This window comes from Haliotis rubra, unplaced genomic scaffold (genome assembly GCF_003918875.1).
Source record: "Haliotis rubra isolate DU_JTF1 unplaced genomic scaffold, ASM391887v1 Scf165, whole genome shotgun sequence".
Taxonomy (NCBI): Eukaryota; Metazoa; Mollusca; class Gastropoda; order Lepetellida; family Haliotidae; genus Haliotis; species Haliotis rubra.
Genome location: NW_025765614.1, coordinates 571453 through 590764, shown reverse-complemented (window position 1 = coordinate 590764; position 19312 = coordinate 571453). Strand labels below are relative to the sequence as shown.

Below are 19312 nucleotides of genomic sequence, written 5' to 3'. Positions count from 1 at the left end.
TCGTTACGTCAATGTTATCAAGATTATGACTGTGAGTATTTTATCCTGGTGGCAATATGTGACACAATCCGTATTGCCTCCAGCCATATTATCACTACCAACATCCCTGATAGCTCGCAGCAGCTTTTGTGTTTACACCTGTCTTACCCTACTCCCCTCCTGTAAGAGTGGACCGGCCCAGGTAATCAGCTGTGAGCTGCTGAGCTAGTTGGATCGAGCCAACCGCAGTGGCGAGTACCATGTGTTAGTCGTCAATTACTTCATTCACTCTCAGCATAGGTCTTTCATACTTGGGACCATAACATTGATCTCGTATATTTCAGGTGTACATTTCGTACCTTGGGACAAGCTTTGTTAAAGGAAACACGTGATATTGACCTAGAACACTGATACAGATTGGTTTGACAGTCTGAGACACTTGGATATATATACTGCGTTGTGACATGTACGTGATATAAGCGTATGTAACACTATGTGCATATAGTGCATGTAGCAATTGGATCAGTTGTATTTAAAATATTGTGATGCCCTCAATGGCTGATGATACCTGCAGCAGTTTGAGTGACAGTTCCTCAGAGACGTCGATTACGCTTCGACGGGAGCCAGAGAAAAATCCTGACTTATTTGGAGTTCAACTTGAGGTAAGTAAAATTTCTGTGACTCAAATAAGTAGGTTTCATATGACACAGACTAGAGACAGTCTCTTCAACTATGACCATGTTTTCAGAAAACAATTTCCCATACTCTGTATATTTTTCTTACATTGTGCACTTTTTCTATTTCAGTTGTATATTTTATCCTAATGATGCCGTAACAATATGTCTCTAAAACATGATGACTTTAACACTAAACAAAACATTAGAATGAACAATTAAGCTTAAAAAATATACTTTCCAACCTGTAAACACGTCTCTTTTAACCTTTTTATTTAGTCATTTTTATCTGATCTGTAGATTAGTACATGAATACTTGATATGATAAATCATAAAAATTCTGTATAATTAGAATGTTGTATCATCATAACTATGAGTCATAACTTAAAGCTGCTAAATCATAATTCTTCTAAATACTATATTATACTGACATTATGTCATCATAATATACAATACTGTCAATCACTTCCCAAACAGCTGATGTATGTATGAGTCATCTGTTCAATAAGGATTGATTCCCTGTTGTGGACACATGGTCCCGATCTCCCTGATTCACTAACCCAGTTCAAATACCTGGCAGATGTATTAACCTGTGTAATTTGTCTCAGTTGGTCGAATCTGTTCTTATATTTTTTATGCTGAAGACACTGTAATTGGGGTAATGTGTGTTTGACACTAGTAAAGTATTATAATTTTGTGATGGCACAGATCTAATGTGTTTGACACACTAGTGAAGTATTGTAATTTTTTTGTGATGGCATGGATCTGTATTGTTGTGGTACATACCATAAGGCTGTATATTGAGATGAGTCTTAAGTGTGGCTGGTACATTCAGATACATTCTTTGCAGAGAGAGAGAGAGAGAGAGAGAGAGAGAGAGAGAGCTAGAGATGGGAGGAGCTATACATAGGAGAGAGGGAGGAGGGAGATTCTTTTGCACAGAGAGAGATTAAATACTATGAAACATACGAATGATATTTGCAACATTAACTTGTGTTTTTGACAAAATAATTTATTGTTACTCTGTTTAATCATTTTAAATAGTGCTCATGTCTGCTTTTACCTTTTTCTTACCATTATATGTATACAAGTACTATGGTGAAATATATGCATTTGAAATAGACACATGTACTTTTGGTGACATTTGACATGAGCAGTGATACATTTCAACTGTGACAGTGGAAGTCCCATTATTGTAGGTAGCTCACAGGATTGGCCAGGGTCTCCAATTTACAATAAGCATAACTCCTGTGTAGGGATGTGAGAGTGGCCACTTTAGTGGACGCCCATAACTCACATCCTGGCAACATTCTAACTGATCTTAAACACAAAAGTCATTAAGTGCAAATGTGTTTCATATTCCAAACCAGAGTGAATGATTTAGCTCGTTGCAAGTTGTAGTGCCTCTTATCATGTTTCATCACCTTCTGGTTTAATTTGGTTTATAGATTTGTGAATATGAACTGTTTACTGGTGATATGATGCCCTTTTCCATGCCTCCTGGTATCCTTTTGTCATTACCATATCATTAAAATTAATCCTATTAAAATTAAGGTGAGGTGAGGTGAGGTGAAATTGGGTTTAACGTTGTACTTGAGAATATTTTGCTCATATGACGACGTGCATGCGTGTGTATGTGTATGTGCGGCTGCTTGTACTAGCCCAGACTTAAGCTGGTTTTATAGTGCTAGCCCACTGAGATACCATACCGCAGTGAAGCATGAATACCCCCACTCAGACACATTATACTGACTCCGAGCCGACCATTACTTGTTGTACCCATTAATGCCGGGCGTGAGGGAGGGACCAACAAGTACCATATTTTAACGTCTTTTGGTATGACGCGGTCGGGGATCGAACCCGCGACCTTCCGCTCTCCAGGCGGACGCTCTAACCACTACACGACAGAGGCGGTTGTATACTATTCAAAAGAAGTAAAGAATATCTTATTTTTGTCATGTCACCATAGTTCTCATGTCAGAAATAGATTGAGTGTTCTTGACACGGGTCAGTAGTATAAATAACATTCATTGTATTTCATGTTTAGACTACTAATTTGCTAATCTTTTCAACATGTGTAATATATGGATATGTCATTCGAGAAAGTCCCATTTAACATAAGAAAACATTTTCATTTCTGTCCACCGCAGTACCAAACACCCCCATCACTTAATTAAGTCCCGTTCTTGCCTCAGAGACAATGGAATAGTGCATCATGGGATGCCTCGCTGCTTTTTGTGGTGAAATACATACTGACACTGTTTCTATTGAATCACATCCATCAGCATTTCATGAATTCAAATGTCTTCAATGGTTCATGATGGAGTGCATCACCCAGGGTGCCGTTGTACAACTGACTGACTGAGTTTGGTTTTACACCGCTTTTAGCAATATTCCAGCAACATCACGGCGGGGGACACCAGAAATGGGCTTCACACGTTCACCCATGTGGCGACGTGGCGACGCTTTAACCATTAGGCTACCCCCACCGCTGTACAAAGCGACCTTGAGGCTAAGGTGATCGTAGCTCCCATACGTTAACATAGACTTACGACAGCACCCAGTACAACAAGCAGGGCATGTTAGGGATTCAAACCAAGGTTTTGGACATACCTAAGTGATGCAACAGCAAATTAAAGTATGTTAAACCAAGTAGCCACCCAGTTCGGTGTTAAAATCTGTCAAAATACAGACTAACTAACTCAAGGATTTGGGTCAAGTGACCCCCATTTTAATCCGCTTTAACACCATACGACACTTTCGCTATTAAAATTATCCGGCTTGGAATCTTAGCATGAGGAAATGACAACAATGTCACAAGATAAAAAGAGCTGCAGTCATTTTTTTAAAAACATTGGGACCAAAGTTGTACACACAACAAAACATATGATGTTTAAGAAGTAAAATCATTATCTACAATCGCTTAAGTTCTTTCACCACGACCATTAAGCACTCACCACAAGATCACTGATAATGTTCAACAGAATCAAGCTGACCTTAGCATTGGTGTACCACACACCTATGTATGGGAGGGAGTTTCTAGGGTTGTAATCCTCTCTGTTGTACTCTGTGGGTCAAGTCTCAGGTTCTACCCCCAACATAGAACACTGGGTTAGGTGACCAGGTATGATAACAGGTAGACATCGGAGATAGGTATTGTCTGTTTTGACATAATGATGTCGACACTGGAATGTGATATTGAGATGATAGGAACAACAGAAACGAGGATGGAATTGTGATCATGCCCGGAGACTGGACTTAGGAGGGATATTATTTTGTCATTTGGTTTTATCAGACTTAATCCTTATTACCTGAACATAAAGCTAGCTACACTAGGGGAGGATCATAGTTTTTGGTGTACTCATGATCACGGATCATGGATCTTGGTTCATGTTCAAACTCATATCGGGGCAGTGGGGTATCCTAGTGGTTAAAGCGTTGGCTCGTCACGCCGAAGACCCCGGTTCGAATCCCCACATGGGTACAATGTGTGAAGCCCATTTCTGGTGTCCCCCGCCATGATGTTGCTGGAATATTGCTAAAAGCGGCGTAAAACCAAACTCAGTCAGTCATTCAAACTCATATCCCCTATAATAAATCATAGTTTGTATTTCTCTTCATTTTGTACCAGTGCCAGCTAAATTCCAGCTGTATTATCTCTGATTATGGCAACCTGTAAATGATAGTCTTGAACAGTGAAATAAGTGATCGATATTATGAGCACAGTACCACACCATCAGGATACAATGGCATGCATCAACCACATCAGTAAGTCTGACCACAACCACTTGGAGTCACCTCTCATGAGTGAGTGAGTGAGTGAGTTTGGTTTTACACCATTTTTATCAATATTCCAGCAATATCACGGAGGGGGACACCAGAAATGGGCTTCACTCATTGTATCCATGTGGGGAATCGAACCCGGGACTTCAGCATGATGAGCGAACACTTTAACCACTAGGCCACCTCACCGCCCCACATGGGCAGGACATACCTGTAGGTTATTGAACCCTTGCTTGGAGTGACCTCTCATGACAAGCATGGGCTACTGGGGGCCTGTTCTGAGGCCAAATCCAACCTGGGAATGAAGTGAATTTGAGTACTTATGTATAATGCTTTTTTTAAAGGATCAGGCATAAAGTAGGTCGTCATTACCCTGTTATACAGAAAATGTCAACATTTGAAGTTACTGAAACATTAAAAATATTGCCATGAAAATTATCAACTTTTTTTCTATTTGTTACCTATTTGAATTTATGCTGTGTAGCAATATGAACGACAAAGGGATTTTTATAGCTTTATCAGCAAGTGTGTGACCGTAGATGAACTTTTCACAATATGTTTGTACTGTCTTCACCTATGTCTGCTAAGAAATTTAGCATGGTTCAAGGACTCGTCATTGTTCAAATATTAGAAAATGGCTTCTTGAAAACCCCACAGCCACATTTTGACCATTCTTCAACATTCAGTGTCCTTATTACAGAGCTACAGATAACTGTTTGGGTCATTGAGTTGTGTACTCGCTTGTGTTCATCTCAATTGGGTATCCTAATGTTCCTTTGAGTAACCAAGTAAATTGTACCCACCTCACCTAAACTCAATTGGGTTTTTGCCATATTCCATAAATTGTAAAACTATGATAAAGTTTAAATGTTCGTTTACGTGTTTGTTATTTATATTTGATCTGTAATATGAGAAACGATAAGAAAGACTGCAAGTTGCCAAGTTCATGTGCTGAAATAGAGCCTCTCAGTATACCTTTGTTATTTTATCTATCCACCGGTACGCAAGCTAAGATTTGACACTTTTGTGTGTACGCATACCAGATAAAATTTATTGAGTTACAAAAAATCAAGCGTACTTTTACGCAATAGACCTGATAGGAATTGAGTTTTCACATAAATATTTGCATAATTTACGCAGATATGCATCTTATCTGTACCTCTGTTATTAGTCCAAAACATGCAAGTGTTGAAAATAACAAAAGTGAAATTCTCATTAAAATGCCCACATCTGATAACTGCAAACAGTTTCTACATGTAAGGCTCGCTTCTTTAATTATTTAGATGTACGAAAAGGTTCCATATTGTACCTCATAGCCTTTAGGACAGCGTTAGCTGAGCAGGGATCTGTTAGGCTTGAGACAGATCCTTTGGGAGCCTGGTTGAGGGTTACATCTGATGAAATATCCCTGTTTCTGCAGTAAATACCCTATTTTCTGAAAATCCACATATCAGCCCCTTCCTACCTTGTGTTTACTATTCAGTTACAGGGTGGGTGGTAGCCTGGTGGTTAAAACGTTAGCTCTCATCACGAATATTTGGGTTCAATGCCCTCATGGGCACAATTTGTAAAGCCCATTTCTGGTGTTCCACTCTGTGATATTGCTGGAATATTGCTAAAAATGGAATAAAACTAAACTCACTCACTCAGGTACATGGGAGTCTGCATCTTGATTTTCAAAGTCAAAGATGATGCAGGGTAGGAAATAACCCATTGCCCGATGCCCGAGTCCAGTGGTTTTTCTGTCGGGCAAGCAAATTTGTATATCACACTGTACCCGGTGTCCAGTTGATTTTCCAATATTAATTATGTTGTTTATTTAAAAATCAACAAGAAAACAGCTGGTATAGTGGAAAAATTATCAGGGCAAGTGATTTTACATGTGCCACTGTACCGGAGTACACTAGCAATTTTAAAGTTATATCCACCCCTGTGATGATCTACTTCATGGCTCTTCCAATAATGGCATTTTGCTTACCATCAGTAATTAAAGCTGAACAAATCAACACGCTTCCCACGCCTTTTGATGCACACATGTGAAAGGGAAAATACATGTTGCCCAATGATATTCTAACCTAATGATTTCAGTACAATTCATCAGTACTTTGCTGATCTCCTCTCCCACAACTCACACCAAACAGTAAACACGGTTAAATGTATCTCCTTACAGAAGCTGTTTTTAATGGCCCTTGTGGTTGTAATACTATGCCCCTTAAGGGGAAATGCCTACACTTAAAGGGACGTTTAGCCCTATTAACCTCAAGCATACTTTACACCCTGATCCCAATATCTAAAGATGAGAAGAAGGCAGATTGACAAAGATAAGCTGATATATGCTGTACGCTGTTTTCTTTTCGTAAACTGATTCATCATAAGGTAACGATAACCTTCCTTTGTTTAATCAGGGAATAATCACGCTTAAGAGAGGTGTGCAAGGGAAGCAGCGATAAAAATACCAAAGGGCAAGAGCAGTTGGACCGATCTTGCACGTATGACCACCTATTCCGTGTCAATATGTTTAAGCCCAATTTGTAGCAATGTGGTAATTGACATAGGCAGTATATATAAACTAGCTGTGGGTCGATGGAGAAGACAAGGTTAGGCCTGCCTTGATGGGTGTGCACTTTAAGCCAGCTGACATTTGAAAGATGAGGTGGGAGACTTTTCACTGTCTTCAGTATCTCAAAGATGTCTGTCATGCAAAGAGAGATTTTTTTACTTTTAAACGATCATGAAAATGGTAAGAGATGTGACAAAATGCAGGATATTGTTTCTTTCTAAAACCGTGATCTTATATATAGACTGTCCAAACAAATGAGGAAAAAGTAAAAATTCATACAGAAAATGTAAATTGCTTTGTTTTCTTTAAAATGTTGTGATGTTCATTTTCATAAAGTGAATTTTTTTAATGAAAATGCAAATAATGTTTTTCTTTCTAACATAGTGATGCTTAAGTGTTATAATGAGATTCTTTCTAACATAGTGATGTTAAGTCTTATAATGAGACTCGCTAAGTAATTCAGTTAAATAATATAAAGGTTACAAAGAAATGCAAAAATATTAAATATTCCTCTAAAATGGTTTGTGAAGCCTAAACATCCAGGTTATTGTTTTACAAGCCTATACTAAGTTTGTATTATTAAGCAGGGGGATTGAAACTTTTGTTTCATCAAAAGATGGTGTTTTAACTTCATTCTGTTAGGTTTTGTTTTGTTTTGTTTTGTTTGTTATATATTTAAGAGTGCTGGTAATTGTCCTTAAACCATCCCTGACCTTGTAGCCAGCATGTACATAAGACAAGCTACTGTTTGATATGTTTCAAACTGAACATGGAAACTTTCAAAGATTTTCATTAAAAAACAACATCAATGATTTTCAAAAATTCAATTTTAGTTAAAATTTAAGAAGAAATAACAGAGTCAAGGTGAAACAGACAGGATTTGTTTGATTATCTTTTTAAAAAAGTGTTTTGGATTATGTCCACTAGTTGCTTACAATGGCCAACACCTCGGTACAAATACTGGATTTGGATCCTTTGAGCATTGCCACAAACAGAGATACAAGCGGCCATGTTTGTTCATGAACAAACCGTGAATTTTCATAAGCAATCGATAATGTTGAAATACAGACAAGTTGAAGGTCAAGGGATGTTTAGCTTCTCCCAATGTGCGAACGCTTGGCATTTTAAAATCGGTTGTCATCAATGATTGCTGATGTTGAGAGTTTATCATCAGGATTCCGGCGATTTTTATTATTGTTTTTGTTTTCAGCTGTTTGCATGAAATCAACATGTATGTTTAGCACTTTCGAGACGGACATTTTTGAGGAAAGATGGATCCTTTTAAGTTAGCTTATTTCAACACTGAATACAAAATTGTGATATTATTGGATTCTTTCTTGGCTTTTTTGTTGAATGAGATTTAGGACATTCAGATAATTCCTTTCATCCACCCATTTTCTTGAATTTGTTCGAGGATTTTCAACCTCCTCCTGATGATAATTTTAACACCTCCTCTTTCACATGTGAGAATATTTTTTGTGCAAACAGTCCTTTGTCTTCGTAATTTTTAAACATGTGTTTTGTTTAATGACAGAGGAAGTGTCTTTGTGAAGAGCTTAAAAATTTTCAAACATTTGTTCAGAAAATGTGACAATTGAATGTTTTGCCAAACTTTCTAACATCAACAAAACATATCAGGAGTTCTAGAAGTTGTTTTTTTGTTCCTTTAAAATAATGTGATTACTTTAGTGAAACATTTCAACCCTACCCAACCATGTTAACAAAACTATTTTACAAGAGCCTTTAAATCACACCACTGCAATGCAGAACAGAATTCTTAAATTTTCTCGTTTGTTTACAAGGTAGCTATAAAAAAATCAATATTATGAATGACTAGTCTCCATGGGTGTAGACAGGTGTGGTGTTGCACGCAGTGACTCAGGATTTGCCTCTGGTAACAAGGATTGGCTGAACATGCAACACTGCTTCCCCGTCATTGTCTACTCCTCAAGGTATTGATTTATGCAGGGACGAATACATTGACATCCATTTTGTTTCTTCCAGAGGAGTCAGCTGGTTAGAGAAATTGTTTGTCAGTTTATCAGATTGTGTAACAAGCAGGAATCAAGACTATTCTGTGTTTCCTTTACATAAATTATCAGTCTGTGTTATTATCTCAGCTTGGTGTCTTAAAACATCCTATCTCTTTTTTGGCCTGTTTTTTTTTCTTTCTTTTTCTTTCTTTGTCTCACATCTATTTCAGGCTTACCTGTCTCTCTCAAACAGCCAAACTAAATCCAGAACACAGAAAAGTGTTTCCTTTGTCAGACATGTATAGAATGTACACAAAAAATACTGTTTGCATCAAGGGACTTACACTAATGTTCACTCTACCAAACTCTCAACAAGAAATGTAAAGTTTATGTTATGGATGTAAATATTGCAGGGTTAACCTACAGTAAACTACACTATTTCATTACTTTACAGAACCCTCAGACTTCCAGTAAGCATCCTTGAAATTAGCATATAGGGGTCCATTGGGCCCCTAGTTTAGTAGGGCAAAGTAAACCCGTGTAAATTTACATTCTTTCACATGTAGACTTTATTACTTGATTATGTAGATATGAAATCCTTTCCAAGATTCAGTGAAATTATCAGCTCGTTTGCCCAAGGTTATAAGTATATATACATGTACCTTGTGCAACAGCCAAGTATGTATTTACCAAGTGCAAGGTCAGTGACCTTGGTGTCAAGTGTAAACACTTAATGTATATAGATGGCTCATGGTCTCTGTGAGTGAAAAGTGTATGACGCTACGTTAGCCTATTACAAAACAAATTCTTAAATCTCCCAACAGTACATAGGATGAGTTTCTGACAATCCCTTATGTCGTGTTTGTTTAAGACGAATTGAATATCACAGTTCTATAATAATGTAGTTTTCCTTGTATAAGGGCAAGTACACAAACGGATATCAGCTAGACACGGGTTTGTTAGACTGACCTGCCAATCATTGATAGCGGGGGTGTTATTCAACACTTTAATATTCATTTTATATCCATGTGGGAATTTATCCATTAACAGCATCAATAAAAGCTCCATTCGTTGAGGAGTGTACTATATAATGGTGTCGTGACATGAAATGGTTGTGAGCTGAATTTCATGTTATTGCAGCAAGATAAATTAAGCGGGTTAAATTTCAAAGCGATGTCACATTTTGATAAGATCTTTCCTCGTGATATCCCCCACGTTTTTATTCTCAATAAATGTATTTTTCATACTGTAGAGTTAAAGTTCCTTTGCTTCTTTCATGATCTTATATTGAATTTTTTTTGTTTTTAATAACATGAAAAACATTGTTTTTGTTGTATGCTACTCCTAAGAAAACTTTATTTATGAAATTTGGTTTAATTAATTAATGGCTTATTCCTAGTCATCATTTGCTTAAGTTTTACAAATTGAAATCAGATTGGATGGCAGTGTTTTACAAGTTGTCATTGATGAATTTCTGTTATCCTTTCACATAAAGTTTAACTTGTGTTTTCCCTCTTTTGCCCTATTCATCTTTCTTGTTGAGAGCGGTGGGGTAGCCTAGTGGTTAAAGCGTTCGCTCGTCACGCCAAAGACCCTGGTTCGATTCCCCACATGGGTACAATGTGTGAAGCCCATTTCTGGTGTCCCCCAACATGATATTACGAGAATATTGCTAAAAGCGGCGTAAAACTAAAACTCACTCACTCACTCACTCACTTTTTTCTTGGATAATCAAGACTTGTTTATCTCTGTCATTGCCATTATATGTTTAGTTTGTATGCAGCCAAAAATATGTTACCAGGTCAAGAGCAACATAAACTACTTTGGTATGTAACAATGGTAACAGAAAACCAAATATCATTTGTCAAACATTATTTGTACTGGGTGAATGAATATTTTCAAAATTCCATGAGTGGCTTTCCAATTGCCATACTATTCAATTCAGTCTTGACCATGATTACAAATTGACCTGGCACTTCCATATTTTCTCACATTTCATAATTACTCTGTTCAAAAGAATATTTATCTATGGTGTGAATAAATATTGCTAACTGCATCAGCTGTATTTGAATACGGTACAGTTCCCATAGCAAAGTGACTTACTTAAACAGCTTGACAATTGAATGGTCGGTGAATAGTTGTGTATCGTGAGAAATATAATGTTCCTTACAGATGTACAATGATGTCTTGTTCAGGGTCAGTGGCGTCAGTTTCAGCATATGGCTGTCAATAACTTGTCACACCTTCTTGTCATTACCTGCTGTGGATCATACAATGCTGTAGGCATCCCTATTGAGACTTGTGGAATGGCTATCACTTCAGGATGCTTTTGCGTATTATTTTTATATGTATATTAGGCTTTCAGGCATTTCTGATGTGTATTCTCAGTAACTTGGATGTGAGAATATGTGTGAGTGTTGTAATATATTCATATTTTGTTTATATTATCATGCTGGTGTTGATTTCATAATGTTTGTAAGCTGTGAATAGTGTGATGTTGAAATATGTATGTGAATATTATGTAGGAAAAATGTCTGTGTGCAGATTTATGATTGTAGTTGTTTATTCTACATGGAGGTGAAAGATGACCAGTAAATCAGGGAAATAATGTAACCATTGAGCATTATAGTAACCTTCTGTAGTGAGGAGTCTCATGCATAAATGCATGCATGCACACACACACATGCATGCACACACACAGACATGACATACATACATACATACATACATACATACATACATACATACATACATACATACATACATACATACAGTACATACATACATACATACATACATGCATACATACATACATACATACACACACACATACACACACACATACATACATACATACATACATACATACATGTACATACAAGGTTCATGACAACAATGAGTTAACTATACTTGATACATATGTACACATAAGTTGTATATATGATTTTCTACAAAAACAATTTCATTATGCTTGGACTATGGGGTAGCGTAGTGGTTAAAGCGTTTGCTTGTCACGCCAAAGACCCAGGTTCGATTCCCCATATGGGTGCAATGGGTGAAGCCCATTTCTGGTGTCCCCCGCCGTGACATTGCTGGAATATTGCTAAAAGCAGCGTAAAACCAAACTCACTCACTCATTATGCTTATAGTCTTAATGATAATAATGATAACAAGCCCATATGGACAACAATTGTTATGACTCGTATATTCAAATCCCTACAAAATGTTAGTACAATCCCCAAATCCATTATTTGACCAGTATAGTGAATATAAACTGTGTTGTATATAGGAGATCCAAGTTCCACATGTTTAATGTTTATACAATGAAATGCATACCACGGCACAGGTTCATGACATGAACTGTCACTGACAGGTCAGTCAGGTCAGACCTGATGTCCACCTGAAAGTAAAATACAGGTTTTATCTAGAATCTATTTGTTCATAGCTGAACAAAGCTAATTTATATCGTCTTCAAGGTCCATGGACACATACATACAATATAGGTATTACTGGGGTCAAAAGTTGTGGATATTGTTCACTGTTGTCTATTTCATCTTCATGTTGTTCATAGCAGTCGGTTGTTAAGTTGGGTTTATTTACCTGGTATATGTTTCAGGTCGTAAATGTCTGTATTCAGGATTGTTGATATCAGGAAGATACGATCTGAGTACCTGGATTACCTGTCTGGATTCGTTCAGGTTCAATGATGTTAATTTCAGCGCATTGTTGTCAATCAAATGTCACCAATTAGTTTACCACCTGTCATTTCTTGAGTACAAACGTGTTGACATCTATTCATGGTGTGGCAGGCACTTTGTAGTTATCTTACAGACTTTTAAATTATGGGGCAAACACTAGTTGGATGTTCGTAGGAAATGTATTTTGATAATGTTGAAATAGATTCATAGGCGTTAAATATTTATGGTTATAAGGTGCCAATCATTTGTGAATCTGTCCATCTTTCATCCAAGATATGGATTATTCACATTTATTATTGATGAAACTTATACTACTAATATAAGGTCTGCACCAAATGGCTACTTGCTTCTCTGGTCAAGTGTCCACCTTTGTTGTTTTATTACTTCTTATCCATGAAGATCCGGGTTAGAATATTGATCTGGGTTAGAATATTGATCTTCGGTAACCTATGCTTGACGTAAGAGGCAACTAACAGGATCGGGTGGTCAGGCTCGCTGACTTGGTTGACACATGTCATTGGTTCCCAATTGTGTAGATCAATGCTCATGCTGTTGATCACTGGATGGTCTAGTTCAGACTCCATTATTTATAGACCACCGCCATACAGCTGGAATATTGCTGAGTGTGGCATAAAACTAAACTCATTGACTCAATCCAGAGAGGTCTGATTGCATTTTAGAACAATACCTAAACATTTTTAAAATCAGCGTGCAGCGTCAAACTAAAGTCACCCACTCACCCTTATTACTTTTATAGTTTTCATCTGTACATATACAGCTCTCTGCTGCTAACTTTTAAGAATTCCACATATTACAGAAGTCGACATCCATAATTTCCCCTTTAAATACACTGTACATATAAATCATAAAATCCCCCCAATAGATTGTTCCGTCTCATGAAACATCATTAAAATCCAAACCATGACATTTTCTTCAGACCCGATGAAGAAGAATGTACATGACCATTAAACACTGGATGGTTTCCTTTGATGTATAGACAGGTACATGTCACGGGATGTCAATCCTCAATAACAAGCACAAATACTCCAGCTTAACCACCTGTCATGGTGATGTACAAAGACGTAACTTTCAACCCAGAGGCGTCCAACCATTTTGCGTGTTGGACTCTTCCCCTTTTTGTTTTCCCAGCTGTAGAATTACATCAATGTCACTTGCATTTACATGATTAATGAAGCTTAACTTCCAGGTGAAAAGAAATTGCAGCATTTAAAGTGTTGGTAATCATTGTTACATTTTGTTGTGTGTTCCGTCACCGCTTGAACAACAGAGCATGTTTTTCATGAAACAGGACATGTTGAAAAGACCCATGTTTATATTGCAGAGGAGCCAGAGACAGCACCTGCTCTGTGCAAGCATTCACTTATGAACAATTTGGGAATAAACTGGCAATCTGGATTGAAGATGAAACCGGATCTAACATAAATGTAACAATGTACTTTGAAACATGATGTGATTTTAAATATTCTGAAAACATTAAACAACATTAATATGGACTATAAAATAGTCATATGTGGTAGTTTTAAGAGACAATGGCCCTCAGTTTTGTGCTATGACATTATTTGACAAGAAATATTTAAAGCATACCTTTTCTACATATATCTCTTCCGTAAACCAACACAATTTGTGAGTTTACCACCTGATCACTGGTTTGAAAGCAGCAAATAGAACATTTTCTCTCTTCACATACAATGTGTTACGCCACACCTCATGCATGACACTCCCTCACATCAGAATATGTTTACAATACTATATTGTACAAACTCTCTTTTTGGAAAATGTCCACAAGATTTATGTAATCAAAGAATATGAAGAAAATAATGATGTAAATGTAAATTACATTATACCTGAATAATATTGTTAAACATACACATTTAAAATATTAGGTTGGGAATTACTTACATATCTTCATGATACCCCTTTCTAACTTAATTATTGCTTTTGAAGTGAGAAAACAAAAGAAAGTCCAATCCATTTAAACCAGTTCTCTCCTGACTGATAACCATGACATTTAAATCAACTTAAAGATTGAGTTATTAAACACTTTTTTGTTATTAAACACTTTTTAGACCTATATCATTCTGAACTGAGCATTTTGAAACACATTTAAATATTGTATCCTCAAATTCTGCCTCTGCTTGTTAAATTGTCACTGACTTCATGTTCTTAATTTGGGAAATAATGTTTTCACCCAAAGGTTTCACATAAAATGGGAAAAAAACACAAGAGGAAAAATCCTCGAGGAAACAGTTCAATATTTTACTGTGGAACAAAGCTTCTTCATTCTGATCTGGTTTTCAGGTATACCCCAAGTTTTAAAGACTGAGAAGTTGATTTTATCAGTTTGAAAACTTGCAAATCTCCCAAATTAAGGAATTAGGTTTCTCACCCACCATCAAACATCTGAACTGTTCCTCTAGGATTTTCCAGGCTGTTGAGATAACACACCTGAACTTCCCTTAATCATGCTAATCACCAGGTAAAACTTCAAAGATTTGAATATTTTCCACCATGTTATTATTTCAGTTCAAGTTGATTTGACTTTCAAGTCCTTTATTCTCCTCAACTCAACCATTCAAAACCAATATTGTCTGACAATATGGCTTGGGCATTTGAACTTTAACCTCCCACAATTTGCATTAGTCTGAAAGCGGTCATTGTCCATTAAAGAAAGGGTTCCTCTTAACCCAGGTGGCAATTTGAGAATATTTCCATAATTTCATTGAGTTATAATGGCTACAATGAAAGACCAATTATTGATCGCTGAGAAAGCAAACACCTCACAATTTATTCTTTTGATGTGAATTTCAAGATAAAACCTGAGAAAAGAGCTATAGTGTGTCCCATGAATGTTTCAATGAAAGAGAAATTCAAAAGAAACAATTGCAGACAAATAAATAGACATATTAATATCAGTCGGTCCATATCAGTTCTACCACTGTAAATTTTCTTTTTGTTACCTGGATTTCTGATTTCTTTGTAAGCCACAGAGTCAGTATTTGAACAAAAATAAATGTTTTTCTTAAGCCCCTAATATTTCAGCATTGTCCTTCAATCATACAGATATTTTATATATGTATACCAAACATCTGCATCCATCCTAACAGTATTCATATTTAGCATCCATTCCTGTAAATATTCATCCAGCATCCCAGACTATCTGTATGGAATAGTTCAGCTGTGAAGGTGTTAAGCTCTTGTGATGTTTCTGTTTGTGAATATTCTGGAAACCATTATTTACCCAGAACAATGACACATCTAGGTATTTGACTACCTCCAGTGTTATTGATTACAGAGGATTGTATATTGACATGGATGATATAGGTATAGACAGTGGCATTCCTGTAGGCCATGAAGGCAAGTATGGCCATTTACGAGTACCGAGGAGTCATTTTGTCCTTTGACAAGTTTCTCATCTTGATGAGTCTGAGGGGACATTATTTACAAGATTTTTTGATAATTTAAATTTAAAAAACTTTCTTAAACATTTCAGAAAAGAGGGGTCTTGGATTTTCAGCATATTCAGCCTAATCTTTTATTGTAGAAGGGTTGTTGTCCAAGGCAATGTTACATTTTTAGGTTTCGATAAAAATAATTTTACCATCATGATGTTTATTTTTCAAATTCAGAGAATACTTTCACTAGCCCTGTTTATTACAATAGATTAGTGGAACATTGTTGAAAACAATGCTGTCAGATGTTTCTCTCAAGAAAACTGGATTCTAAAACTGAGATGACCCCTAATGACAGTGGCCTGCGAACTTTTTAATCCCACGTTTTAAATAGAACCTCTAAATAGTCAGCTGTCAAATTTGGGGGGATACCATGGAATGTTACATTGCCTTTGGAAAATGTAATATTTTGTAATTATCTGAAAGCTGTCAGTGCTTTATTCTCAAGTTGATATATTATCAATTTTAAGAGGAAGTATGATATGATTAGAGCATGGCTTTGACAGCATGATTTACATTTACAGACTTGGAGACACGTTGTTGTCAGTGAGCAAAATGGCAGCCATTGAAGATTATGTGTTCAAAATGACTATATGATTATCAGCATTTTGATGAAACATACCAGCAGATTTATAATTTTGACAGATCAACTATCAAAAATAGTCTTTGATTCATACTACTACATTAATAATAATAATAATATTCTTGTTTATAATGCTCTAAGTTTGTATCCTTAAGCATGTCCCAAGCGTTAAAGTATTTCCTGATGGTCAATGGATAAGTGTGAACCAAATTTGAATTCTCAGCTTCCTGGGGAGTATACATTCCAGCCTGCTTGGGAGGTACTGGAAGTGTAAAAACCTTTACTATTTCATTCTTTCAGGTACCCATTCACTGATAGTGAATACAAGCATATTTAAAAAAAGGTCACATGCTTAAGGTAGTACTATATGTGATATGTGAGGGTTACACATGCCTCTGATTATTATTATAAACTAATGGGATATTTATTATTAAAAGTAGACACCATCAATGCCCTCTTTCTCTTGTATTTAATCTAAAAGCAGCGTTAAGCCATACTCACTTAGTCTCTTGTATTTATCACGTCGGTGTCAACTGTGTTACAGTTCATTGTGATAAAATAATTGCCTCAGGTCTCAGAATTCCTCGTTTATCACACACCAATATATAATCCTTCATTTGCATACACCATACAAAGAATATTCATAATATATAATGTATACTGAAAATAATATCCTTCTTTAATCAGCTTCAATCATTGTTTTGTAATGAACACCGGCAGTGTCAATAGCAAATAAATAACATGTTCATTACAAAATTCTATCTCTATCCCTGATCCTCTTCTTCTGTCACAGACAGTAATCTGTACAAGCAGGTGACATGTCAAGCAATACCCTAAAGGTACAATAAGTACACATGAAATAGGATTTCAACAGCTGTTTGATTAGGAGGCATATTAATCAACTCACAGCATGTTTTACAGCTGTGTGTGACAATGAACAATTTAATGAGATCTGTATGTCAGATCATGCTGAGCTTCGTGTCAGCTGTTCTTATATGCAGTTTTATGTGAAATTACAGTTATTGAAGCTAAAATATTATTTACTGTTTTCAGTATTTCTAAATAGAATCTTATTTCTTCATAGCACCTTTTGTTAATGGATTTGTTTCATTTCCATGTTTGAATTTAAGTTTGTTATTTTAGAAATGATTTTAAAATGTTTAAGTATTGTTCTAAAATGCAATCAGACCTCTCTGGATTGAGTCAGTGAGTTTAGTTCTATGCCACACTCAGCTATATTCCAGCTGTATGGCGTCAGTCTGTAAATAATCGAGTCTGGACCAGACAATCCAGTGATCAACTGCATGAGCATTGATCTCCACAATTGGGATATGATGACATGTGTCAACCAAGTCAGCGAGTCTGACCACCAGATCCTGTTAGTCACCTCTTACAACAAGCATCGGTTACTGAAGATCAGTTCTAACCTGGATCTTCACGAGTCTCTCTGGCTTGAATTGTATAAATCATTGTAAAAGCCCCTTAGATACAAGTTGACTGTGAACTATGTTATGTCATTGTGACAACATGGCTGCTGCCTAGATCAAATTACATTGTCTGGAACTCTCCTTCCAGTTTCATGGTTATAAGGTTTCATGGCAGTAAAGTGCTTCATTTCTTCTGCATCCAGACATGCTTCTCTGATAACCAAGAACCTTCAGTATCATTACTAATTTAGATTAAAAAAACTTCTTGAAAACAAGTCCCAAACAGCTAATTGTAAAATGATAATGGAAACATGCTTCTGTTGAACCTTCAATCCTAAAGATTAAAACCTTGAAAACAAGTCATGATATCATGCTTCTTTGTTACTAATTACTAAGATTATAAAACTTCTTGAAAACAAGTCCCAAACAGCTAATTGTAAAATGATAATGGACCAATGGTGAAATTTTCAAAAGTCTTTGAAAACTGGTATTAGACATTCAGCAATGAACGTAATTAAAATATAATCAACATCACATCACCTCGTTATTTCTGTCCGAATGTCAGATACTATAACCCAAATTATCTCATACATAGACATTATGACCTATGGTTGAGGTTTAATGCCATACCATTCCCCGGGAATGATAGACAGGTGATGAAAGCAACAGCTGATTGGCTGTAACCACTGACGTCATACAGGTGTGTCAGGAGATCAATACTGTTGTCATTCTGTATAATGAAATCTACAACATATTGAAATACACGTTGTAATCTACAGCCGTTTCCAGGACAGACCATGAGTTGCTGTAACACTGCAACAGATGGCATACCCTATTAAAATGTTGTTCCAGTTTCATTAACTGTTACCATGGACACTGATTACAATGTACAGGTAGTTTCCATGGTTACACAATAACATTGTTATACTTTAAAACTGGATGTTATGGAGGAATGACAAAATCAATAACTAGGTAGAAAATATTTATTACCTATGTTTCATTTTCTCGTTATCTTTTGTTGAATGTATATATAATGAAACATCTTGAAAATAGATGTTTATTCAGGATATTGGAATTATAAAACCTTTCATCCATACCAATCTTATTATTAATAGATATATCATTTTGGCAAAATATCATTTTCAACTAAGCATGTTAATCTAAA

The 19312-nt window shown here is 36.2% G+C and overlaps 1 protein-coding gene across 1 annotated transcript in view; it reads left to right on the top strand.

Moving 5' to 3' along the window:
- Positions 1-200: 200 nt before the first annotated feature.
- The window catches only part of LOC124271965, a 60409-nt gene continuing 41297 nt past the window's right edge, over positions 201-19312 (top strand). The window contains exon 1 of the mRNA XM_046707135.1: positions 201-641. Within this exon, the coding sequence (XP_046563091.1) occupies positions 525-641 (117 nt within the window). The 5' untranslated portion in view covers positions 201-524. The remainder of the gene's footprint in view (positions 642-19312) is intronic.